Raw genomic sequence first — 26553 nt, forward strand, 5'->3', positions numbered from 1 at the left:
GAAATTCGCCTTACATTCGACAGTTTCATCTCGAGGAAGACTACGACTTTCTCACCATCTACGATGGACCCAGCGATAGTGCTGAGGAGTTACAGAGGTAACGTTCTGAGCGCGCTAGCGTCGTAAAAGACTACGATAAGCACTAATAGATCCTAATTAAGATTCTGAATGTGAAAAATATTGGCATGCTGTTTTGGAAGACGATGGTAGGCAGACAGGGTGGGTTAGGCGACCCGTCTGCCTTGCCTGCACGATACATTTTAAGGTGAAGGAGGGGTGTGCACTTCCTTTCCACCCTATCGTCTACTGGTGCACTATGCATCACACATGCAAAAATCAAAATTTTGAAATATGATCACGCCCACTTAAGGGGTTATGGATCGGGTCATTTGAGACATACTTTGTATAAAAATCGTCGTCTGGCATGAAATAAATCACACCCCACCCAACCCAAAAAACGAATCCGCATTATATGCAAAAGGCCCAGCCATATAATGATTCAGTGACATGCTTGGTGACGTATAACTGCTGAACGACGTGTGCTAGGACTACCAAACTTTTTGTACTTTTCCTAAAATTCAGTTGGCAACAATTGTAAACGAATAAAGTACGATGCCATTATGTTGCTACAACAAATAGACTTGATCACAACTCACTTTCCTTTCTCAGACGTCACGAAGCAAAACAATATTCAACACTACACTTGGACTCAATCGCACGGTGGCCCGGTAGGATAAGTGATACAAGGTTTCACCAGGCTAGTTCTAACCCTTCCACACAGGCATCCTCTGCCTGGTACCCACTCCTAGTGTGGGGCCATTTTAAACACATTTCTTGTCTGTTTTGTTTTAGCATAAAAAAATCTTAATATGTGCCTCATGGGGTGGGTACGGAACCACATTTGCTTACTGGACCGGTCCAGATCCGAACCTGAAAAAAATTCGGTAGACCTGATGTTGGACCTATTGGAAAATGAACAGATTATATAATTGGGCATTCACGTGTTTGGGGGCTTACCGGACGAGGAAAATAACAAGAGCGAACGTAGAGTACCACGTTTTACAGTCAATAGTACAGAGGCAGGCAGCATTGTGGGATTTTAAACGCCAGTGGGAGTCGAATAGTCCACAAAACATATTTCTTTGTTGCGAAATAGACCATTGTTTTGAGTATCGTCCAGTCACAAGTTCTCACATACTGAATGAGGTCCAGGTTCAGGTTCAAACCTGGACCTGATCCTCTTGACCTGAACCGGACCTGGACCGAAATTTGCTGTACAGTTACCAATCCCCAGTGCCTTACGTTCACAGTGTATTCGTTGCCTTCTAGGTTAACAGGTGACTTGTCAGTCAGCCCGATCACCAGCACATCTAACACGCTGTTCCTGAGGTTTACATCTGACGTCCTTTTCGCGGAAGAAGGATTCAAGTTGTTCTATTCAAGTCAAGTCTTGAATACAAGTCAAGTCTTGAATGAAACATCTTACAGTAAGCATGTTTACCTTTGCTAGAAGGTTATGTGACTCAGAACATTTTAGTTTGCTATATTGGTGGTATGGCTGTGGATGTATTTGAGTATGGTGTAAACATAATAACTCAAGAAACTGTGAATGGATGTATTTGGTAGGTGGGTATGTGTCTAGAAGACGTATGTGAAGTTTGAGAATTGGCGTCCTGGCGGCTTCCTACGGCTTTGCAACTTGTATTTTTGTGTGTTTCTATGTGGTAAGCTCGAGATGCCGTGGACGGATCTTTATGCTATTTGTTAGGTAGGTAGGTAGAAGTCTACAAGACGAAGATGTACTTTGAAAATGGGCCACTTACCAGCTCCCAAGTCACTACAGCAAGAGTTTGAGGTCATTTTTTTTCTGGAAAAAATGTTACAGCAGCAGTACCAACGTCCGAATCAGGTATTCGAATTTTCAACCGCTCCGCAGTCAGGGTGGGCAAATGATGTTTGAATTGTTTTATGGAAGCCTGTGTGATAAAACTTCGAAGCCTGTGTGATACGGTGTTTTATCACCAGATCCGAAACACCTGTATCGACAGTCATTGCGATACAAGCATGGCACAAAAGATCTAATCACGGTTTTTGAATGTAATCTTTTCTTACATAAAACAATGGGATGGATGAAGAAATATTACGAAGAAAGATGTCAATATATTGTAACCGTTGATTTATGAAGCACCAATATGATATTTACCAACCAGAAATTCACAACCTCGCGATGAAGACGAGTGATGCTGTGTGGTCTGGTACCGCTGATTCATTAAGAGTGGAAATCTTCTCTGATGTTTGTAACGACACCTGCGTCAACACGACCGTGCATGCAACCCTGGAGGACGGGTAGGTACAATACACCTATTTCACGCGGCAGCCATGATAGAACAAAACCAAGGCCAATGTGGCAAACAAAAGACTATCCATCATGATTAACAGTTCAACCAACGATAGCATGGTAATCAGGAAATCAACCAATAAGGGATTGGCTGCATGTTCATCAAATATTTGCACTATCATTCTAATTTGAGCTATAGGATCACTCTACCCTAAATTGCTACCTATCGGTGCATAACACTAGTCATGATATCAATTATTTAATCCTAAATACTTACTCCTACACTACCATACTTCCCGGTGTCCGTGACAAACTAATACAAATATAGCAACTAAAATAAACAACTACATGTACAATAGGTTAACAGAAAACTTTAGATGGAGCACAAAATTAGAGTGGGAGTGGTTAGAGGTCGACACACCAATTTTACAACTTAATATTTATGTGGCTCCACACATTTAGTTTTTCCTTAGATATTTGCATATTCCACCCGGAAATCAGAAAGAATAGAAGCTGTAAACATGTACTCCACGTTTCAAGCTATTTGATTGGCTTAAAGTCTCACTTTCTCGGTTTTACGTCAGACGTGAACCTATCAACGCACAGAACACAATCGGCATCGAGTTTATAATAGCCAATCAGAACTCAGAAAAAATGGAAGCTGTAAACATGTACTCCGCGTTTCCAGCTTTTTGATTGGAATTAAGTCGCGGACTGTCTCGGGTGTACGCAGATGTGAACCAATTAACGCACAGAACACAAAATGGTATTCGGCATGCAGTTTGATAATACTATAGCAGCTGAGGCGACCAAACAGGCGCTCAAGGAAGAAGTTGCCCGCCATGGAATGAACGAGATTGATAAATTTTCACGCAAAAACATTATCTTCAGAAAATTGGACCTTGGAATCTTGCAAATTCAACGGTGAACGGACGTGTTCAAGCTACGCAATACATTTAGATACCTGTTAAAACGTGCACCTGTAAAGTGTTGTAGCACTAGCTCAGTGGTATTATTCACGCGTGGTAAACCAACGCTACGGGATCGAATCCGTGGATAGATGATTTCATTTTTTTTGCTGCATTTTCGCGAAAATGTTGCCTTTCTTGATGCTTCTTTTCTTGCAATTTTTGCTTTCTTTTCCGCCCACATTCTGCATTTTTTTTAAAAATGTTGCCTTTCTAGTTAATTTTTACTTTTAATTTGTATCATATGTATTTTACAATGGATGACTGGATCTGATTCTCGCTGCTACTCATAGACGATGTATATAGGGGGCGCTGCAGCGAAAATACCGTTCCAAACATGGTTCAGTTTGTATCCCCCTGATTTCTGTTCATGACTGCAGCTAACTTCCTGACCCAGACAACCTCTTTTATCCAGCGTGTTCGTCTGTTTTCCTCTCTATCGATGACTGTATACTCCTCACAAAAGTCTATTACACAATTGTTTCTGTTGATATGGTCAGTGACCGCAGATTTGCTCTTGTTCTGCCGCCTTCTTCTTGGATCTTGTTGATCTTGATCCTTTGCTGTTCTGGGCTTCCTTTCTGTGCTCTCCAAGTCTGGTGTTGAACGTCCTGCCCGTCTTTCCAAAATACACATTGTCATAGCTTTTATATGGGACTTTATATACACCGTCTGTCTTGGAGTCTTCGAGTCTGTGCTTAAGGTGTACCGACATGTTTCTAAGAGTAGTCTTGGGCTTAACTGCCGAGGCGATCGATGTTATTTTTTCTGCAAATTCTCTTTAGTGCCTCTGAGATACGGTATGATGATCATGCAATCCATTCAACGCGATGTGCTTCCCTAACTATATGCCTGATTTACCCCCATGCTCGGCAATGAAGGACGGTCTTTCTTCGAAACTTTTCCGCTCCCGATTTTGGTGATCCGACGATGCTCCGAATTACAATTCTAGGTGACGACTATATCCAACTGGACTGGGTAAGTGTACATAAAGATTAAAGAACTGGCTCATATTTCGAACATGAAGTCTATTCGTGTTTTTTTTTCAACCGTTGGTTCAAACCAGACGTTCATGAGGATTTTCCTCTACAGATCATCGTGTCCAATGCTTATAATGGGCAGGATTATCGTTTTCGCTGTCCCGCCAACGGATGCAAGCTATCCACTGATCCAAAGGAGGGGAGCGACCAAATCGTCTTAGATTTTGATGAAAGTTAGTACTGCTAGCCTCCATCTATTCTGCCGTTAGAATTGGTATGCAGTAAAGTTCGATTGATTTTATCGATAATGGTGAATACTATATGGTTAGACTGTTATGGGTCATTTCGCCAACGTCATTTCTCCACAAAGTAAGTTGTTTTTGCTCTATATGAGAGACCAGATGTCATTTGTTATTTTTTGTCAATGTTTACTTAATGCTAAATGATGGTGTCCGATTTTCAGTGGTAGACCTGATGATCATCGAGCGCTCGTCGTGCGACCATGAATCTAAGTGTCAGCAAATTTAACAGTTATACCTGAGACCTCTGAGGGACCTTAGCGATCGCTGAGCGTTCGTTGAGAGACCAAAAACATGCTACCAGATATGGTCGGCTACAATTTCAAAATAAACGATATCTTCCTTCTTCCTAAACAGAAACTCACAGTCTAACAATCAAGACGAGCGCCGCTGCAGCATCTGGCAGTAACGATTCTCTAACCATGGAAATCTTCTCTCTTAACAATTGGAACGACACCGTGGTAACGATGGTGTCCGGACTTACAGCTAACGGGTAGGTGCAATGGGATAGATACACAGTTGCTTTTACTCTGTGACCGGAGGGTAATCTCCGTCGACAGAGTATTGTTGTTGGTGGATGTGATGAGTGTCCGCATCTGTATCTCTTTGTTACATTTGCCGCATTCGTACATGTATGTAGTTTGGCATGTCGTCAGCACTCTGCACTTTTTTGGCGGTAGCTGTATCTATAATCAATGTGATAATTTAAGAAATCACCCCTACGTCAAGTTTGCGTTTTCTTTGCGCGGTAGGCTTTGCGGTTATTGGATATTGCCAAGCAGATGTTGAGTGATGCAGATATGGGGTCATGTGTTCTCTAATGTAGAGCCAAAAGTGCCCGTGTCAACTGGACTACGAAACTTGGTGACTTTGGCTAAAATATTGTTGGCAACATATCGGTGAAAAGAATGTAGCATATTTTACCAAATTTACTAATTTCAGTTTGAATTATGAGATTTCATGGTTTTATTGCTAGACCATATTTGTTTATATATATCATTAACTTCCTGTGTAATTTGAATACATTCATGATTGAATATTCATATTGTATGCTAATTCTATGACGTCATCGGTTACAATCCAATATGGCGGACAATGTCATTATCAACGGTAAATTCCTGTCATTTTTACGCAAATTCCGTAAAAACCTTAATTTTTTCTACAAAACACAATCACTAGAACATTTTTAGTCTACTTCTATTAAGTTTGGGGGTTATATCTAAAAAAAAAACTTAAACTTCTAAAACCTGTATGTATTTTAGAAAATCCAAGCTCGTCAATCCAAGATGGCGGTCAAATGAAGTCATTTTTCTGACGTCATATAAGCACTCCAGTAACCATGTGTGCACCTTTCTAACCATTAACCAATTTTTCTTCACGCTCACCATCGCAGGACGATGTTTAATCGAGTATTTACCGCTTTTGATTTCGGTAATCCAACAAGGCTTCGACTGTCAACGTCAGGTGATGACGAATTGCTGATTGACTGGGTACGTTAACAAAACATAGTATTACGTTTACAAAAGAAACTTGTCTATTTGTATTTTGGCAGTTCATGTAGTACTTTCACACCTTGTGCAGTTGCCTTCTTGCGGACACCTTGTATGGACACAGTAACGCCATTTAATAATGCATATTGACTGTTCGGCCAGAACATTATGGTCCCAAGCGTGACTGAGGTTGTATCCCTTATACATATAATCCAGAGGTGTTGATGAGCAAAATACGATAATTTTTTGTGTGTTTGCAGATTATTGTGCAGAATAACTATAGCGGGCAGTATTATCGTTTTACCTGCCTCGATGTTTGTGAATTATCTGCTGATCCCGCGGAGGGAAGTCAACATCTTTTTGTGGATGTGGATCTCGGTTAGTGTTTCAGTGACAAAGAATCTTGATTTGCTGGCATGCATTGTTTTGTGAATTAGAGTTTTCTAAAAACAAAGCGCAAGCTACAATACTTTCTTATCAATATACTAATATGGCTTTTGAAACAGGCCCTGTGGTATGTCCTTTGGGTTACACCTCGTACAACGATTCCTGTTTCAAAGTGTTCGCCCAACACAAGACCTACAGCGGTGCCAGACAGGTGTGTGCCGACGAGGGAGGGCTTCTGGCCATGCCGAAAACCAATGACCTCAATGTCTTCTTGTGGGATTTGAAGAATGCCATCGAGCAAGCCCTACGCCCGTGGATCGGCCTGACCGACGAAAATCGTGAGGGGGAGTGGATGTGGGAAGATGGGACTGTTCTTGATATAACAGTTGATTGGAACAAGTTTAACTACGATGAACCGAAGAATGACAACGGAGGAAAGGATTGTGTACAGTACATCGAGTGGTGGCAAAGGTGGAACGCCAAGGCTTGTTCCTTTGCTAACACTGCGTTCATCTGCCAGCTGGACAAGGGTGCGTCATGTATTATCTTAAGGTACACTCTCGCTGCACTTGCGTCAAGCTTGTGTCACTGTGGGGTTCGGTCACTGCGTCAGTGTTTTGATATTTTATCCGATTTTTATACAAGAATTTAGATATTGCGTTATACGTAAAATTATGACTTAGAAAATGACAAAATACACAAAAGTAAGAAAATCCGCATGTGCAGTGAGAGTGCACCTTTAGTACAAACACTACCGGCGGAATCGCTGTTAATGTCTCTACTGCTTTTTAAGGAATACAATGTTTTTATAAATGATTAATTGAAAATGTAGCACTATTTCAGAAATACACGTTATACAGACATATTGTTTTTATACATTTTATATAACGTTACTAGTCATAAAGTTTAGACATCCTGTTTGTAAACTGCAATGATGTCAGTGACATGACGATAACTTTCAGACATTAGAGAAGCTTAGACTGGTATCATAGTCCGTTAAAAGATGCAAAATAAAAACATAATAATGCAAATATTTGACGGACATGCAGCCATTTTTTATCGGTTGCTTTCCTCTTTGGCAGGCTATCATTGGTTGAACGGATTATTATGATTGACACTCTTTTGTTCGCCTCATTGAAGTATATCATGGCCGCCGCGTGAGAAAGGTGTATACAGATTTAGCTTCCATGAAGGCAAACTGTCTGCTAATGCGAATACTAACTGTAAACTTTCACAGTGGACAACTGCTCTCTCGGATACTTCCGCTGTGGACTCGGATATCAGTGCATCCCGTCCTGGAAGCGTTGTGACGGGACGGCGGACTGTTCGGACCGTACTGATGAGGAAGGCTGCGGTAAGCCCGTACAGTTTAATGCATTCATTCCCCAGAAGTATACACGTACTCTACAACGTCTCTGACCTGGAACGTCTTCCTCCCCAAGCCAGTAAGGCGATGATGACTCATCACCCCATACCTATTATCCATACCACCAATAACGACCTGATCTGTCCGACTAGCATCATTTGGGCCAGATGACCTAAAAACGTCCCACAGTGGTGAGGTAGACAGCTGGTTGATTGACAGAGGCAAGAGGGTGATGTAGTATTGTTACAGGCAGGCAATAGTTAGAATTTGGTTGATGTCATGAGATGGTTGTCTGTGGAAGTGGTCGACCGGTCAGGTTTGACCAAGGAGGTTATATCTTTGGTTTGACCGTATATCTTTGACTTGACTACATTGTGTAACTAGGTTATTGCAAAATAGAAGGAAAAGTTACGGCCCACATTTCTGAAAATAACATATCAAACGTATAGTGAAAATGCTCTTACACATCTTTACATGTTAGTAGTGATAAGAATTGCGATGCGAAATTCATTTATTTCATTTCTAGTTTGCTCTCCAGTTCCTGAGTTTTTCCCTGTCGGAGATAGACTTGCAGTGTTGCCGAACCAGCTGGGTCAGACGACTTTTGAAGAGATTCAGAACTCCTCTGTCGCTGAGCTGCTCGACCGTGCTCACACCTCCCGGGAAAACCATCCTGAGCTTCAGGAGTTTCTGTCTTATGTAATCCTTCCGCATTGCAATGTCTCCGAAGAGGACATGTCTCAATGTTCTTCGCTTTCATCTTCAAGGTCAAACATAACGACCTCTTGCATGTAAGTGGGCAATATACATAGTACCCACTGGGTTTGTATTTTCTTTTTTTTTACTCTGTATGTAATACAAACGAACAAACAGCTAAACGACTGCCCCGAATGCCTATACCAGACTCTAACTATGTTCACTTGAATGAGCTGTTTGAATGTAATTGAAATAATAAGTGTGCTTGCTTATAGATATATATACATGGTAACAAGCACATGATTGTAGAGATGGTACTTCAATCAGATACTTCTCAACCCTGTTGTTTTTCTCAGGGGTACACAACTGTTGCCATGCCGTTCGTGGTGTGAAGAGGTGCTCAGTATAGCTGATGACCAAACAAGGGACCTGCTACCTCCATGTCACATGTTTCCAGCACCACAAAGGAGTTGTTGGAACCCCGAACCGGCTAGGAAAGGCAAGGAAGGTGAGAACGAGAACGACAGTGATCCACAAGGACCTACGCAAGGATCCTCCGCAGAGAAATCCAATGGCGCCAACGAACCGCCTCTTGTCTGTACTCTGCTATCTCAATCGTCACCATTAGTTCCTGTGGGCGTAGCCAGAAACAAGCTGTCAGCCAATAAGAGAATAGGCCTTTCAGTTTTCAAAAGGAATCTCACATATAAGGGTTAACTCATTAATATTTATAAGCAGGGCGGTTAGCAACTGATGGTGACACTTTTAATAACCGAAAGACATATTCTCTGATTGGCTGATAACTGGTTTGTGGCGACGCCCACAGGAACTGATGGTGACGGCTGGGATAGCAGAGTACAGAAATGAATCGGTTTGCTGGCGCTGTTGGATGCCTCTGATGGGAGAATGGCAAGGACAACTCTCTTCATCTACGCGATTCCGTCTGCTATGCAAACCATTTCGTTGCTAACGCAAATTTCTCCGTGGGTTACGCACAGGATAATTTCTGAGCGCACTGAGCGCTATCGAACCGCAGTGTAGGTGATGTGCTTCTAGAAATTAGAAGTTTGACATCCATTCGATATGTACGTAAAGCAGATTTAACTGGTCTCGTGTGTTTGTACAAACCGCTGCTGATAAGTGACAATTGTTCTTCCTTAGTTTGCTACCATGGTATCGGCACTAACTACCGCGGAACATTGGATAAGACTACATCCGGCGCAACTTGTCTTCAGTGGTCAGCTGCACAATCTGGTTTCTACATCAGGGAGTACTCCTGGGCTAACCTGGACAAGAACTACTGCCGTAACCCTACCGGTCTCCAGCGGCCATTTTGTTTGACTGCAGATGGTAGCCTTGAGGAATGTGACGTCATACCTTGTGGTGAGTTACGCTGCATACTTGCCTTTGGAGTACTAAAATGTTGTGAAATGTTTCAGCTCAATTTCACTGAAAAGATGATTCTTATGGGAAAGTTATGTTAAGTTTCTTGTTGTTTTCTATTACACAGCTACAGATGTTTGCATCACCATTTAGGCAGCTTTTAGTTAATCAGGTCACAGTGGTACGTGATGCTGTCCTTAACCTAAGTTTTATCCCCTTTCCTGTCTATTGATGGGTTCATGATATACCGATAGAGGTACCAGCTGAAAGCCACCAAAATGATGGTGAAAACATTTGTCCTTGTGAAAGGAAGCATTTACAATGTAATGACCTGAAATTTGGTCTGCCCCCAACATATATGCGCACATGGATTCATGATCACTTTTGGCATACATTACAACAAAATGCTTAATTTGGCCCTTTTTTTGCCAGTGAATGACTTTTGGCTATTATATCCTGGTTTAACAGTCAAATAACCTGAAATTTCATAGAGGAGTGCACTAGATATCTATTTAAATGACCCATGTATAATATTTGGTATGAACCACTTTAAAATGATTTAGTTCGTTGCACCGGCTTAGAGGCGAGAGAAGCCGTTCGTTCAGCGGTTTGGTTTGCATGGATGCATGGCTGCATGCATGGATCGGTCAATTTAACCAAACTCTTCTTATAGCCCTTCTATACGCACGATTACGCAATCAGCTAGCGTGCCCGAGCGGTCTACGCGCTGGGTGGATATAGCGATTTGCTTTTGCAGCCGTGGATCGTGGGTTTGAACCCCACTCTCAGAGGGTTAAGACACTTTGAAGACCCCCAGCAAAGTGGGCGTTGGCTCCCCTAGCAACCACCTTTGACCCCAAGTTTCCCAGATTTCCCCCATTGTTCGATAATAGCCCCCTCCCCGCCTAGTGTGAAAACAACCCGGGAGGGGTGCCACCTGGCCAGGTGAGACATTACCTGGCACCCTGTAGGGTAACTGTCTGGGAAAACAAGCAGGGTGTGTATTGGGTGTAGTCTTTTTAGTGTGTTATAGATAGTCTGAATGCCACTGTTTGAATTATGCTGTCATCATGAGTACAAATACTTTGAAAATGGATACAGTACAGCTGATTTAATACAGTGCCCAGCTTCAGTCGTTCGTATCCCACCAAATGAATTATACTCTGGGACCAGTTTTGACAAGATCTGATTTCGACTGACTTAAACAAGAAACTGTTCACAAATAAATGCCCCAATCCCCCCCCCCCCCTCTCAGTCTTACCAGGGCTAAGTAACCCCTTTTTTCCAGAGATTGAGTTCACTGTTGTAGGAACATGATATGTATACTTTCAGCTAATGTTCCAGGTCAGATCCAACAGAAGAAGAATTTGTTTCAAATTGAAACCTTTAGAACTTTTCAATAAAGTATTACTTCTGTTGTTATCCATAAGACTAATTACAAGATTCCCCGGTGCTACTGTTTCTCTACATTCTTTTAATCTACAATAACTTGATCAAGAAAACATGCTTAGTCTTTCGATTTCTAAAGTCAAGAAAATACCAAACAACTTGACCATGTTTCCCCCAAAGATTCAGGGAGGTTGATTCTTTCAACCTCATTGCTTTTAAGCGAGTAATGTTACAGGAAATATCATATGTATCATGTTTATAGCCAGGCCAGTATGCTCAAGAATTATTGTTAGGTTAGGATAGAATTGTACATTGCTGAAATGAGAAGGACATTCAGAATTACTGTAATCTGAAGCTATGTAGTTGAATGATTAACAAATCAGACAAATAGATGGTAGAATATGCACCAGTAATCTATTTCAATTTTGCTTTTGAATGAAATGTGTATTTACAAATCTATGTTAGTCAAATTTGTTCCCTATTTTATACTGAACCCTTCTCCCACATTCTTATACATATGTAATTTCAATTGTCCTTAGAACACCTTAAGCCCTGCACAATATGAGCAATCTTTGACAACTATGATAATACATACAAAACATTTGTAGGGAGTGAGGAATAAATGCTAGACAGTCACAGTCATTTGATTAAGACCAGATGTGGGTTATCCCCAGGGTCAGTTTCTTCTCAGCCAAGTGCATTGACAGTTAATTGGATAGACAGGTGAAATTGTTTCAATCCAATTTTCTTGGAATTCTGCTATATAATTCTGTGTGTAATACTTAAATGCTTGAACGTTTGTTTATCATTGATCAACAGAACCCAAGCTGGCTGTCTGGCTTGGCAGGTAAAGGTGTGAAAGCTGTGAACTTTCCCATTGTTCTCCTCAGGTAGACTTGTACCCTGCCGTCAGGTACTAAGTCAACGAATTAATTGGTCATATTGTCACTATCCAAACAGAGAGATCACATTTCATGCTTGGAATGGCCAAAAGTTGCAATTTTGTAATCTTATTTTTTTGTTAAAGGCACAACCATATGCAATGTTCTTATTTGTCACAAAAGACATTCCGGGTAAGTAGACAAGTTGTACTTTAATGTTCAGGTGGTCCCATGGTTGTGCATATTACCACTTCCCTGTCAGGCTACCATGAATATTTCACATATGCCATTTTTTTTAAATATTTTGAACATATTAAAGAATATCTCTGTTATAATCATACTAGTGGGGCTGGGACCACCTGATCATTATAGAGTGCTGCTTGCTGAAAACATACATACCACATTTGTGTAAAAAAATATGTTCTGGGGTGTGGCGTCGAGGGCCTATAAGGTATAAAATCTAGCTGTGCTTATGATGTTCATATCTTAATATCAGTGAGTCTTTTATGAAATCCATGTGGTCTGAAAGTATGCTATGGGTTTGTGGCTCCATTTCCTGTTGAAAATTCTGAAAAATACTAGCCCAGTAACTTTCTATAGCAGATCAAAGTTGGTGGATCAGTTAATTAGGCAGAAGGGCAGAAAGTGTCTTAACTCACTGAGCTTGTAACAATTTTTTTTCTTTTTAGACAAATCTCATGTAATTTTTTTGCTTTAAATAAAAGACAGACCGATTCAGTAATTCGATGTTTAAAAACTCTTTTTTCAAGTGATTTTGTTTAACATCCAGGCTTTTTTCAGAAGCTTTCTTGTTTGTCATTTTCTAATGGCCAGGGCCGTTGTTCCCACTTTACAGGTGCAGGCCTGTCTATGATGTAATTGAATACGCAGCAAATTGACCTACTTCAATCAATATCCTGAGGAGGATTTGGCAGCCAATCAGCGAGCATGGTTTTATCTGGAAGAGTCCATTCATGCACGGGGACGCTATTTTTTCTAAATTCAAGTTTGGACTAGGTTACTTATACAAAAGGCTATTTTTTCATGGGAATTATTTCTGGACTTGATTATTTTTCTAATTCTATATGGGATATGCGGGAAGAGTCCATTATTGCACGGAGGGGGACAATTCTTTAGAATTCATTTTTGGACTTTGGTGATTATGTCAAAGTCCTTTTTAGTGGAAGTAATTTTGGACTGCTCCACTTAACATGGAAGAGTCAATTCTTATATGTAGGCTTTTTTGTAGATTTAGTTTTGGGCGGTGATGATTTAAAATTCAATTCTTTAGCGGAAGTGTTTTGGGACTGGTCTATTTTACCATTTTACATGGAGTGCACTGGAAGAATCCATTCTTGCAGGGGGATTTCTTATTATCCTTTTTTGCCCATAAGTGTGATTAGTATTTGGAACAGGCTTTTGTTGCATGGGTAGGGAGATGGCTGAAAAATGCTGCATATATGCTCAAGCACATGTCGACCTTTCTAGTGATATAGTAAAATATCAAAACATCTCTGTATCAATATCTATTTCTGCCAGTCTATCTTTTTTATTGTAATTTGCATACCTACATACCCTCAACAGTTATTTGCAAACCTATCATCATTAGTAACGTTACATCTTATACTAACGGTTAGCCGCATGTTAGCCTCCTGGATAGGAACAGTAATCTTGCTGATCACATGCTACTTTAAAACCAGATGCTGCTGGCTGCTGGGACAGAGGTCCTCCCGTCAACGGCAAGAGAAGCCCGAGCAAGACGTTCTACCCTGTAGGAGATAGAGTCACGTACACGTGCAACGATGGGTACATACTGGAGTATGGCTACCCTAGGGAAGTCAGGTGCCTCAAAGGAAACACAACTACACCGGAGAATGAAGGGGGCATCTGGGAACATGAAAAACCCGTGTGTCTAGGTGACTACCGTCTGTCAGGCATCGCAAAGATAATCCATTCTCCTACACAGAGACGTTCACCGGCGCCAGCAAACGGCCTCTTGTCTGAACTCTGCTATCTCAACAGTCACCATTAGTTCCTGACCGCCCTGCTCATGAATATTAATGTACTTACCCTTGTATATGCGAGATTCCTTTTGAAAACTGAATGACCTCTGAACGGCTGACAACGGGCTTGTGACCCCGCCCACAGGAACTGATGGTGACTGTTAAGATAGCAGAGTACAGACAAGAGGCGGTTTAATGGCGCCGTTGGATGTCTCTCCGTCGGAGAATGAGACAATTAGATAATTCTGAACTCGGCACAAGTTTGGAATATCAACTTTGATTCATCTTATTCCGTTCTTTTTGCATCAATTTTGATAAGTTATATATCAATAGAAGGCGTGTGTGATTTCCTTTCCTATGATATCCTATTTATTGTGATTGCAAATTCATGAAACAAACAACAAACAAGCTTACGTGACGGGATCACAGAAGTAAAGAGTCGAAATTGCCTAACTGAAGTCAAACAATCTATTCGGTTTATTTTCTTCCGTCCGTTTTCTACAAGTGAAGTGAGATAACATCCTTAATGTACTTGTAACTAGAAACACGTGACGTTTAAATGCACTCGTCTCATCGTCAATAAAGTCAAAGTCATAGATATGCCTAACATACAGAGAAAAACACTTGCTACGGTTACATACAGAAGGATGGAAACTGTTTCTGTAACACATATGTTACGCAGTTAAATCAAAATAGCAGCGTAGAAATCATTTATCTATAAAAGTATACAATTTGAAATACCAATGCACAATATTTGACCATCTGTTTTTGGCACGCTCTCTACACCCTGAATAGTAAACTACAAACAAAGACTGCAGGAAGAGCTGTTTCTGCTGTACAGTGCAACCCTGGCACCGGAGAATGTCACCATCAACTTCACTGGATTTGTGGAGCAAATCGTCTCTTTGGTAAGTACTAGGGTCATCGTCTGAGGTTTCCTTCTGCATTCATATATCATTTCCATTTTTGAAAAAAAAAACATAAGAAGAGGGCTCCGTTCCGAGCTACCGAATGGTCTATGTTGACATTATTTACCAAAAAATTCCCCAGTTCATGACTAGTGGTCATAGTTTGGGCACATGTTTAAGTTATTTCATGTTTTCAGATATCTCGCAGTTGTGTAAAACTATAGAAAATATTCATGATGCGAAATATGGTATCTTTTTATCATTTTAGATAGTGGTAACGGTATTCTCCCCCCATGTGTCAATATCTAAAACTATTTGTTGAGATAGGAAGCCACTACATAACACATAGTTGTGTCCAATACATGGAAGTATACCTTGGCGAAAAAATAGAATTGTTGCAAGTTTTTGCAGATATTCAAAATTGAAATGAGTACTGTTGCTCGAGAAAATTGGTATCCAGCAATTTTGAGCCAAAACAAAGATACAGTCACTGCCAGAAAGCTTTCAAGATATCTAGTCAATAATTCAAGTTGTATTATCTTAGCATAAAAGTTCATCTGTGTTCACTTGGTAAATGACATTATGGATACACTAAACTTTACCTAACCAACACCGATACCAAAAAGATTGAGACTTACCCAAATTTTAAGCCGACTCCGTCAGCCTTGTTCACTGAATGGACCCATCTGCTGTAGCTTCCGTACGTTTTATTTTCAGCTGAATTATCCTTATTCCAACCGTAGTAGTACCTTAGAATGGACTCAAAAGGTGGTATCTCACTGGCCTTTAGGCACCAGTGTGGCACTGCGGGATTCGATAGACTAATCAACAAATTTCATGGATAAAGGACGAATTTGCTTACGTTGTGTGTATTTTGTTGTCGTCCAAGTCATACTTTTACGTATTACACAATATAAAAATTATTTTAAAAAATCGGAGAAAATAACACAACAGTGCCACAGTGTAAGAACTCCGCAGTGCCGCACCGGTGCCGCAAGTGCAGCGAGATACCACTTTAAGTAAGCAAACAATCTCAGCGCATGTTCTCAACTTTATTTCAGGACGAGAAGACGGAACAGCTGGTCGCTTCTGTTATCATAGAATTTGTAAGTTGATAATTTTATTAAGTCTGCAAAATTTTTTATGCCAATTCAAATAAATAAATCTTTCTTGAATTTCGTATCTTTAAATGTTTCAAAAACGTTAACTGTTCAAAACATATTTTACAATGGTTTCAATGTTCCCCGAATTTCCTCTAATGCTAGACATGGCAGGATGGTCGACTGAAATGGATCCCAAAGTACTACAATGGCATAGAGAGCTTCAGCGTTCCAGGCGGGAGCATTTGGACTCCAACATTGACTCTTAAGAGAAAGTAGGTGGTAATCTTTTAAAACCGACTGTATAAATTATGAGTTAATGAGTCCCTTCAGTGCCAAAACAACTCCTTTCTAGCGCACGTCGTTCTTTATAAGGCCTTCACACTGAAACAGAATTAGCAGAAATCAAGCAGAACGAATTTGCAAAATTCGTGCCACATTCGGGGCCATTCGGGTGGGACTTCCGAATTGACCTTATATCCCCTTCACACGACAAGGAATGAGCCAAAATGCCGTCAGAATGAAAATTCTTTTCTATTCCTGGAAATTCGTAGTGTATTCTAGAAATTCTTACTGCCTTCCAGATATTCTTTTATTTAATGGCCACATTCCGACATGATTCGAAGTGGCTTACCGTTTCGTTTCTCTGTCGTATGAGATAAGAATGTTTCGAATAATGTTGGAATGCCGTAGAATTCGATCAGACTGCATTTAGAATATTAATTAGAATCCACTTCGACTGCCATTTGATATTTCTCCACTTCGAATGCACCTTGACAGTTTTAAACATGTCAAAAACGTTCAGGCCAGCCAAAAGAACGGGCACAAATAGCTGGACTGCAGTAAGAATTTCTGAAACACACTACGAGTTGCCAGGAATTGCCAGAAATAGAAAATAATTTTTATTCCGACGGCATTTCGGCTCATTCTTGCTCTCGTGTGAAGGGGGCTTTAGATGGAAACATACAAGACCCCATAATACAGACAGTTATAAAGACTTTGGAAAATGAGGTGAAAAGGCAATAGTACTTAGCACAACTGCATATAGTACATATTCTTTTTTTTATAAACAGAGATACGAGCGTATATGAAAAACTATAGATATGAATAAGTCAACATGCTGGGTCAAGCGTGCCATTTACACTATCGGTTCTACGGTATAAACATTATTTGACATATATTGCCTACTTGTACACAGTAAGTATTATTGCCAGCTGTACTTGAATGTATCTATCGAATGGGAAGTAGCAACGTGAGCAAGTGGAAAGACATGTGAACAGATTTGTGCGTTTATCATTATATCGTCAAAGATTCAAAATAAAGTGACATTTATCTTCAATCTCATTTTGCAGAAAAGACAAAACCTCAGGTCACGGGAAATCTTATCATATCTTCCGGCTTCTGTAGGACACAGTCCTATTGTTGGTGTAGAGAGAATTCAGAAATAAAATGTTCTTTAGATTTTACAGTGCCGAATCTGGCCAACATGACCTTGGAAACAACCTGCCAGTCCGATTCATCAGCGACGGCCGGGTAGAATGGACTGTGGAAACCCTGACACCACCGTGTGTGATGCTGACCCCTTCTACTTTCCGGCAGACACTATGGAATGCCACGTCTGTTTTGCTTCTGCCATAGCAACGGAGCAAACAATTCGTAAGATTTTGAAAATATATCAATTTCAGCTTCTACTTCGTCCTCGGACGGCCCATCTCTACTGAAACAAGAGTTCGGAGACCTCATATCTCCATGAAATAGTCTCATTATGCAAATGTTTCCACATTTACATAATCTATGCCTGATTATCTACACCTTTAAGCAACTTTAAGCAACTTGCACCGGTCACAATGTTGATTTTCCAATCATTTACCACACAGAAAAATTAAAGAAATTTTACATTGATTGTGCAAATTAGGGATGTATTTGCATAATTGGTATCTGTTTATGTTCCACCAGCCACAAACTATAGACATATATTACAGGTATTTGAGTCCTATATTGGAAAACACTACAAATATAGATTTCCCTAGGCAATTTAGGTCCAAGTCTGCATACTTCATGATGTACATCTCTGTCTAAGCATATCAAATATCATCTAAATTTTTAGTCTGTATTCAATGACTCGAAGTGAGTGTCTATTCCACTTAGAATGCCAAGGGGGACGCTCTACCACAGGCAAAGAAAACGGCCCATGTGACTCTTTATCTGCTTCACGAACGGAAGGAGAATGGTACCGAATGGATCAGATCTTCGCCAAAAACAACAGAGAAGCGTGCTTTGCTTTACAACTGTCGAGGATCCCGCTGTTCCACATCGCCACGACTGTTGGGCCCTGCGTCATACTGGTGGTGCTGATGATCATCACCTTCATCATGCCCATGGACAAGGGGGACCGGATCTCCTTCGGAGTCACCATACAACTGTCTATGGTCGTGTCTCTTGTATTCGTCACCGAAGTCCTCCCTGTCAAGGGCGCGCTGCCATTTTTCGGTGAGTACATACAGGGATCGAAATAGTTTTTCTGCATACCTTCACAGGAAATGTTGCCATTTTTCGGTGCGTACAGACAGGGCTCGAAATACTTTGTCCTAAATACCTACACAGAAAATGATGGCATTTTTCTGTTCATGCTGGGCTCGAAATACTTTTTTCCTACATACCTACACAGAAAATTATAGCATTTTTCTGTTCATACTGGGCTCGAAATACTTTTTTTCCTACATACCTACACAGGAAATAACCTGCACCAGACACATATTGCCCGCACCACTCAGAATTTAGGAAGCATTGATCATACTAAAATGTATTCAGGACCCACTGCTATTATTTCTTTTTATGTTTCATAGGTGGTAACAGTACAATGGGGCCAGTAAAAGTCCAGATTTTGAAACATGTGAACTTTATATCTAAACCATGCACCAGTGCAGGTAGGCATCAGGAAGACCTGCAGAGCTTTGATTTTACCTGCACTAACCTGCATACGCAGGTGGTATTTTGAGCCCTGACATAGGAAGAATTATATTAGATAGTTTTATCGCCTTTGAAATCAATTTTTTACCCTCTGTAAGCGTAGAGAGCTCTTATCTTACAATGGTAACTGTTATTTCTTACAATTACTTACAGCAACGCTGATCATCGTGTGCATGGGCTTGATGGGTGTCTTCTTGTTTTTCACCATCGCCATCATTATCATTCACGACAAGCAGGGGAGTCTGTCTCCGGCGAAAAAGACGTTCTTTCTCCGCTACATGTCTAGGTAAGTTAGCCTGGGTACCATCCGGGTAGTAGCTTGCTCCTGTGTTTGTTCCTGCTACCAATCAGCGAGCGCACTCGTCCAAAATTTGGACGGTCAAGTATCCCAGACGGAACAGCAATGAGGTTTCTAGTTACTCCCCAAGCACATAGATCAGATAGAAAACAAGTGAGCTCTCATTCCATTTTTCTTCTATCCAACAAATGGTGGTGCTAAGGTCGCTATACTCTATATTGACATGATAGAACTGTTTATGGGCAGCAGACAGCATTCTCCTACGCAGAGACATCCAACGGCGCCAGCAAACCGCCTTTTCTCTGCACTCTGCTATCCCAACCGTCACTGACCGCCCTGCTTATGAATAGTATTCAGCTTACCCTTATACATGCCAGATCCCTTTTGAAATGCTTATTCTCTGATAGGCTGACAGCTGGTTTGTGGCCACGTCCACATGTACAGGAACTGATGGTGATGGTTGAGATAGCAGAGTACAGACAAGAGGCGATTTGCTGGCGCCGTTGGATGTCTCTGCATAGGAGAATGGTAGACAGCGGCGTTCGCGTCATTTTGTCCCCTTACCTTTGCTGTTTATCAAGGATGCTGCTGTTGGGAGACCTCAGTCACCTCACAGAGAGGGAGTCGAAGGAGACTGGCCCTGTGAAGCAGGACATCTTCGAGCTGACCAACGATGCATTCAACCCGGATGACGTGACAGCAATCGACGGGGAAGGCTTCGCTCAAATAGAGTTCGGTAATGACAGCAGGAAGCACCAATCCTCTGGTCTGGAGTCCAACATGTTGTCTTGCCTCTCTAAGCTAATGTCCAGTGTGGATGAGCTGACCAAAGCGCTAAATCATGAGGAGGAGGAAGTGACCGACTACACGCTGCTGGCCGATGTCCTCGACAGGCTCTGTCTTGTCTTGTACATCGTTAGCATCGCGGCAGCCATTCCTATGACCATGTATTTGGGCAAATAAAGATCGAGATTTGATTTGAATAGTGATGTGGTGTAGTACCTGAGTACCTCGGCACTGAGCTATTCACAGTATTAAATTTCGTTATTTGAATTTTGGTCTCTAAGACTGAAAGAGAGTATAGAACCATTCATTTGACAGGTAAATTATCGCTGTATTGACATGTTTGCTCCATACTGTGGACATGGTTGACGTGAGGCGTTGTTGTCAATGAATGCGAATGCACTAACGATTAGAAGCAGTCCCAAATCGTACAGTAATTGATTTGGCACTTGTTTAGTTTGTATTAACATGACTATCTATAGCTTTTATATCTTTGTCTGTGTTATTAGTGCATTTGATTAAATAGAAACTGGAGAGACCTGCCTTGTTATAGCTACAAGTTACGTGAGACTGTGTGACTTTTATAATATGTCCATGTTCTAGATATTATCTAGAATTGTAATCTGACAGTCTAAAATATTGCTTTAATCATATACCATGCGTGGATATAACAATTGAATAACTAAATATATCTAGTTATGATTATGTTGTCTGTGTGGTTCCCATAATGAGACGATTAATGCGTGAATTATAAATCATAATCAATTATAAATGTCACACTAAGATATTATGTCGATGTAGGTTAGACATCCAGGTAATAAGATACGCCAAAAAGTAGTTACTCAAGCAACTGGGTATGGTTTTGGAAACGGTCAGGCGTTTCGGATAGAATCCACTATCCTTCGTCAGTGTCACTGACCGTTTCCAAAACCATATCCAGTTGCATGAGTAACTACGTTTTGGCACACTAAGATATTATCATTGCCTAAGTGCCTAGGCCAGTGACTGGCCCCTTGCTCCCTCCGTGATATTTCTCCAGACTGCATATTATCATTACATTTGATTAAATGGAAACTTGAGACACCTGCCTTGTTATAGCTACAGGTTACGTGAGAGTGTGTGACTTTCATGGTATGTCCATGTTCTAGATATAAGCTTTAACCATAAACCGTGTGTGAATATAACAATCAGATAATTAATATATCTAGTTATGATTGATATGTACTCTGTGTGTTTACCATAAGCAGACGATTATTGGATTAATGCATAAATAATAAGTTGTTATAGACTACGACAAATCATAAACAGTCAGGAATATAAGAAATGATACTTTGTTTGATTTTTTTTAATTTATAGTTGTTTACTGTTAATATTTGCAATGATCTAAATGCAGCCATTTTGAATTGCACAATGAATTGTACCTTGAATATCGCATGTATACGTCAGTGTAGGATGCTTTATCCCGTCTATGGTACCAAACATTGGTGTTGATTGTGGAAGAAAGAGTCCGTTCCAAGTCACGGAACGGAATTTTCAATTATATATTAGTATCATTGTTTTTTTATTGATTATAAATTGTTATGAAAATACTGGAGTATCATTGCCATGTTTTGAAATTGTTCTGATATTTTACAAACATTTCTGAAGTGACCATGAAACAGGATAACTTTTTCAAATAAATTTCAAACATCTTTTGGATTGTTTCAAAAAGTTTGCTTGTAGTACGCGCAGTGAAAATACTTGAAAAGTATGTTATACTTTCATTTATTAAAGACGTTTCGACATGATAGGAAAACATGAAATTTATATTACAAATAGTTACAAAGATTTAAGATATATTCTAAACAATGGCAACAAACACGCGATGACTTGATTGGAATTGACTTGTTATCTATTCAAAAATTCCGAAAAGAAAACTGAAGTTAAAATAAGTTTACATTTCAATAACATAACAATTATACCTTTCAATTATATTCCTATGATTAGTGTGTCGGTGTTTATCTTGGGTGAAGCATTTATATAGCGTTATCGAGATCTCTTCTTTACCACCAGACTCAGAGATAATGCATGCTGTTAATAATATATTTTGATGCCTTGTGACAAGCTTAAATAAATGTTGAATAAATTTTCGACATATGATATGTACAGCATTGTTGTGTCCTTGGCCTCCACGTGATTTGTGGACACTGGTTGTTTTCTTTTAAATCCGTAGCATTATACTAATATAATCAGTCATTCTCTGCCTTACTAGTTTTACAATACAGCCTCTCCCACCTTCACCTGTATGGTGCTACACTTGCTTACTTATGCTTCCGGACCAAATTTACTCTCATCGTGTTATAGTACTAGGCATTTAACGGTATCAGGACAGTTCGGCACATGGACACTTCGGCCCGGACATTTCGGCCCCAAGTCCAGGACACTTCGGCCCCAGGCCAAGGACATTTCGGCCCAGGCTGAGAGGACACTTCGGCCCCGCTATTTCTTATGTTGCGGGCATGCTGTGCAATGTACAAATTAATCGAGGACGGGATCTTCATGCCCCGGAAACGCAAAAACGCGTAATCACTAATGGCGATTTTCTCGAGTAGACAGGAGAACACTATATAATATACTGTACAAGTAAAATCATACGTCCTAAAATTATACGGCAACTCGGGCTACGTGTTAGATAACTATCGTGGACTGGACCCAGGGCCGAAGTGTCCTCGGCTTGGGGCCGAAGTGTCCTCGGCTTGAGGCCGAAATGTCCTGATTGCCAGGGGGCCGAAGTGTCCATGTGCCGAAGTGTCCCACATTCGCATTTAACATACGACTTCATTGCAAGGAATGAAAAGATGGTTTTATGATTTAAAAAATCAATCAGTAGGTATGCCGAGATATAAACAAGGGTGAATTGTGACCAGACGTGTGTGTCGAGTTCCCCATGCCAACAATTCTTTAAAAACATTTTTAAAATGTTTTCAAGCGTTCAAGATTTTTTCCTTCTCTTTTACCGTTACTACAAGTGTCGCCTGCAAAGTGACGATCACAATTATTTGAATTTTGGTACACATTATAAAAGACTATAATTTATATCTATGCTCCAAAATTTGAGTCGTGCATCTTTCTCTGCTAATGGCCTATATTGTTTGTATATTTCTTTGAACACATTATGTATCAATCAAACGACCTTTTCAATGAGCAACAAAATGACAAAAAATGGCGACTCAGTTAATATCTATTGTTAGAATATGATGCAAAGATAAACAATTTAAATGGGAACATCTTTATAAACTGGTGCAAATATGAATAATGCACAATATCGCAAAAGTGTTAATCATGCTAAGTTTCGTCTGCTTAATGTACGTGCAGAACTTCCAATTGACCTCCTCTGCAAAAGTCCTCGGCTCGTTTGAGACCTTTTCTGACCAGTGGAGGGCTGCTATATAAGTGCAACGTAGTCAGGCGAACATCTTTGGTAAAAAATACAATCCTTATCACACTAATGAAAATAAACATAGAATATGTATTCTAAAAATAGAATACATGTACAACAACTATAACCAGAATGTTGTCTGTTTTAATAATACTGCTGTTATAGGACAAAGCGCATTCCAGAAATGCTTCTAGGGCTGAGAAAATATAACAACTATGTTGTAACAGAATGAAGGCATCAGGACACAAACGATAAATACATGACAGACATCTATTCTTTTCTTTAAAGCAAAGGCCTTGACTATCACTTAACGAAAGGACTCGACTCCTTGACTAACACTTAGCAAAAATGACTCATTGTGTTCATCAATAGTATTGTTAGATTTTACAAAAATATCCATATTGTAAAAGGAAATACGGGTATATAAACTAGTGATTCTAATGTCAAGAATGTGCATAACCGTGCAATTGGCTTCTTAAGAAAAATTGAGTGCAAAAACAATTTTAATACTAAAATAATACAAAAGATATACATTGAATATGAAGACATATCGGCTGGTGTAATCAACATGAATAAGTGTAAATATCGAATTGGCTTTTTTCTAGGAAAGGTTAAGAAAATAGTCAGACTCTGTACGACACAAGCTCCCACTGCCCTGAGTCACTCCTTAATGGACATTACCAGTCATTGAGCAAAACGTAGGTTAACACATAAAGTGACGAACAAAGGCTAACACATAAAGTGATGAACAATTAGAAACTTGATTACCCTACAGAAAAAACAAACAAACAAATTGAAAATGAAACTAAAATATACGTTCAATTGTTATACCAGTTTTATAAAGAGTGTGTCTAACAATTACAACTGTTTGAGTTCAACACATATCAGGCCAGTCATGGGAAGATTACCAGCTTCACAACGACATTAAAAGTTAACGTCCTCCAAGCACCATATACAGTGCATATGGCGGTGCCCATCTCTGTTTTTTAGCCCTTGGGCCATATAACTTTGTGGAATGGTTTGCGTAAAAATGAAATGTTTAAAATGTACCAAAAGATCTATTCTATTGTGAGGACTTTTGGCAAAAGCCGAATTTAAAACAGAATAGGTAGGTATATACGTACCACAGGGCACTATACTCCCTACTAATTGTCTACTGTCTTGTAATTACTGTTGTTCTGTTGAATGAATGAATGGTTTATTGAAAAACGACATACTTCGCAGCCAAAGGCTGAATTGCGTATACGGTACAAGTGTGGCACAATAACATGTCTCAACTTATCGTACACTTTAAAACTATAAGACAACTTTTCTCTTAATTGGAACATAAAAAACAATCGACTATTTACACTATCGCACAATAACATGTCTCGCCTTATCATACACTTTAAAACTTATAGACAATTGGTCTTATTCTGAACATGATAACACTCGACTATTCACAATATCAGCATTTGTTCAGGAGGTGGACTAGATATGGCATTGGGGAATTTCGGTATCGGTTTGTTCTGCACTTAACAGTTTTGAGCTTCTTAGAGTTCCTAGTGTTTCTACCATGGAGTTCCCCTACTGTGGGTGGGAGGAGTTCAGGGCTGAGTTTGCCAGCAAACTTCAGGCATAGGTCCTCTCGTCGGTCCTTCAGTGACTTTAGACCGGTTAGCTGCAGAGCTGACTCATAGCTAGTGTACTGTCCCTTCAGAATTGTGCGCAGCGCCCTCTTCTGGACCCGTTCCAACCTTGCAACCTGCATACTTGTCAGTCCAGGATTCCATACAGGAACACAGTATTCCACCACTGGCCTGATGAATGACGTGTACACCTGAAGTAAGTCCTCGGATGACAGATGGAAGTTACGTAATCTCCTTAGCAGAAAGAGACGGCCATTTGCTTTTGAAAGCATGTACACCACGTTAGCCTCCCATTTCAAGTCAGCCTGTAGAAGTACTCCCAGGAGACGCGCAACTGACACAATCTCAAGTTCTTTACCATTGATGGTGAGAACCAGTGGTGGGGGAGGGCGCATCATGAAACAGAAGATCATTACCTTGCATTTGTCCGCGTTTAAAAGCATGTGGTTTTGTTCTGACCATTGGTTGAAGTTGTCCATTTCCTGTTGCATGATGGACGGTTGCTGGTAGTGTCTGGATTCGGCCAATGATAAATCGTCCACAAACTTCCATTCCGACACCTCGGGGGGTATGTCTCTGACCGCATCGTCGAAGACTGCCAGGAAAATGAGTGGTCCTAACAGTGTACCTTGCGGAACAGAGCAAGACAGCGTCTCCCATTCGGAAAGTTCCCCGCTGTAACGTACGCGTTGGCGGCGTGCAGACAAGAAGTCACATATCCATGGAACGATGCACGGTCTTGTTCCAAGTTTAATCAGCTTACATATGGCAGTGGTATGATCAATGCGATCGAAGGCCTTCGAAAAATACGTTGTTATAGTTTAAGACAATGGACACCAAGTTAGTAACAAACGCCCCTTATCAATGAGAAAATAGCAAGATATTATGTCAAAGATCAAAATGCCACTTTAAAGTACAAACTGTACGACAGGGTGTAACAGTCTTTCTCAAGGTGTAGAAGGAAATGCACACCCATCCTTCACCTTAAAAAGTCACGTGTAGGCCAGGCAGACGGGTCGCAAACCCCACCCTGTCTGCTTACCATTGTCTTCCGAGACAGATCGATGCCAACAACAACAAAGGCGGTATGAAAAACAGCAATTCTGATAACTAAAAATATCATACACCCAAATGTTAAATGGGGCGTAGAATTATCTATTGCGTACAATACAATAGGCCCCGTGTGTGTGTGTGAAACGATTGTGGCTAATGGTGGGTGCCGGTGTGACAGCGATCTCGCCCCCCCGCCCCCCCCTGAATTCGCCCCC

General features: G+C 40.5%; 2 protein-coding genes and 1 long non-coding RNA gene across 3 annotated transcripts in view; all 3 read left to right on the forward strand.

Moving 5' to 3' along the window:
- Positions 1 to 5082, forward strand: part of LOC118415535 (kelch repeat and BTB domain-containing protein 2-like) — a 34700-nt gene extending 29618 nt beyond the window's left edge. Inside the window, exon 6 of the mRNA XM_035820210.1 lies at positions 4943 to 5082. Within this exon, the coding sequence (XP_035676103.1) occupies positions 4943 to 5082 (140 nt within the window). The remainder of the gene's footprint in view (positions 1 to 4942) is intronic.
- Positions 5083 to 13890: 8808 nt separating this feature from the next.
- LOC118415258 lies at positions 13891 to 16463 on the forward strand. The gene is made up of 4 exons (XR_004831096.1): positions 13891 to 14093; positions 14976 to 15088; positions 16150 to 16194; positions 16354 to 16463. It is a non-coding gene; the product is annotated as an uncharacterized LOC118415258 (long non-coding RNA).
- Positions 16464 to 17663: 1200 nt separating this feature from the next.
- Positions 17664 to 20419, forward strand: LOC118415540 (5-hydroxytryptamine receptor 3A-like). The gene is made up of 4 exons (XM_035820214.1): positions 17664 to 17844; positions 18337 to 18678; positions 19312 to 19444; positions 20038 to 20419. Exons 1-4 carry the CDS (start codon positions 17727 to 17729, stop codon positions 20417 to 20419), a joined length of 975 nt encoding a protein of 324 aa, XP_035676107.1. The 5' UTR covers positions 17664 to 17726.
- Positions 20420 to 26553: the final 6134 nt, after the last annotated feature.

Source organism: Branchiostoma floridae, chromosome 5, assembly GCF_000003815.2.
Source record: "Branchiostoma floridae strain S238N-H82 chromosome 5, Bfl_VNyyK, whole genome shotgun sequence".
In the NCBI taxonomy this organism is placed as follows: Eukaryota; Metazoa; Chordata; class Leptocardii; order Amphioxiformes; family Branchiostomatidae; genus Branchiostoma; species Branchiostoma floridae.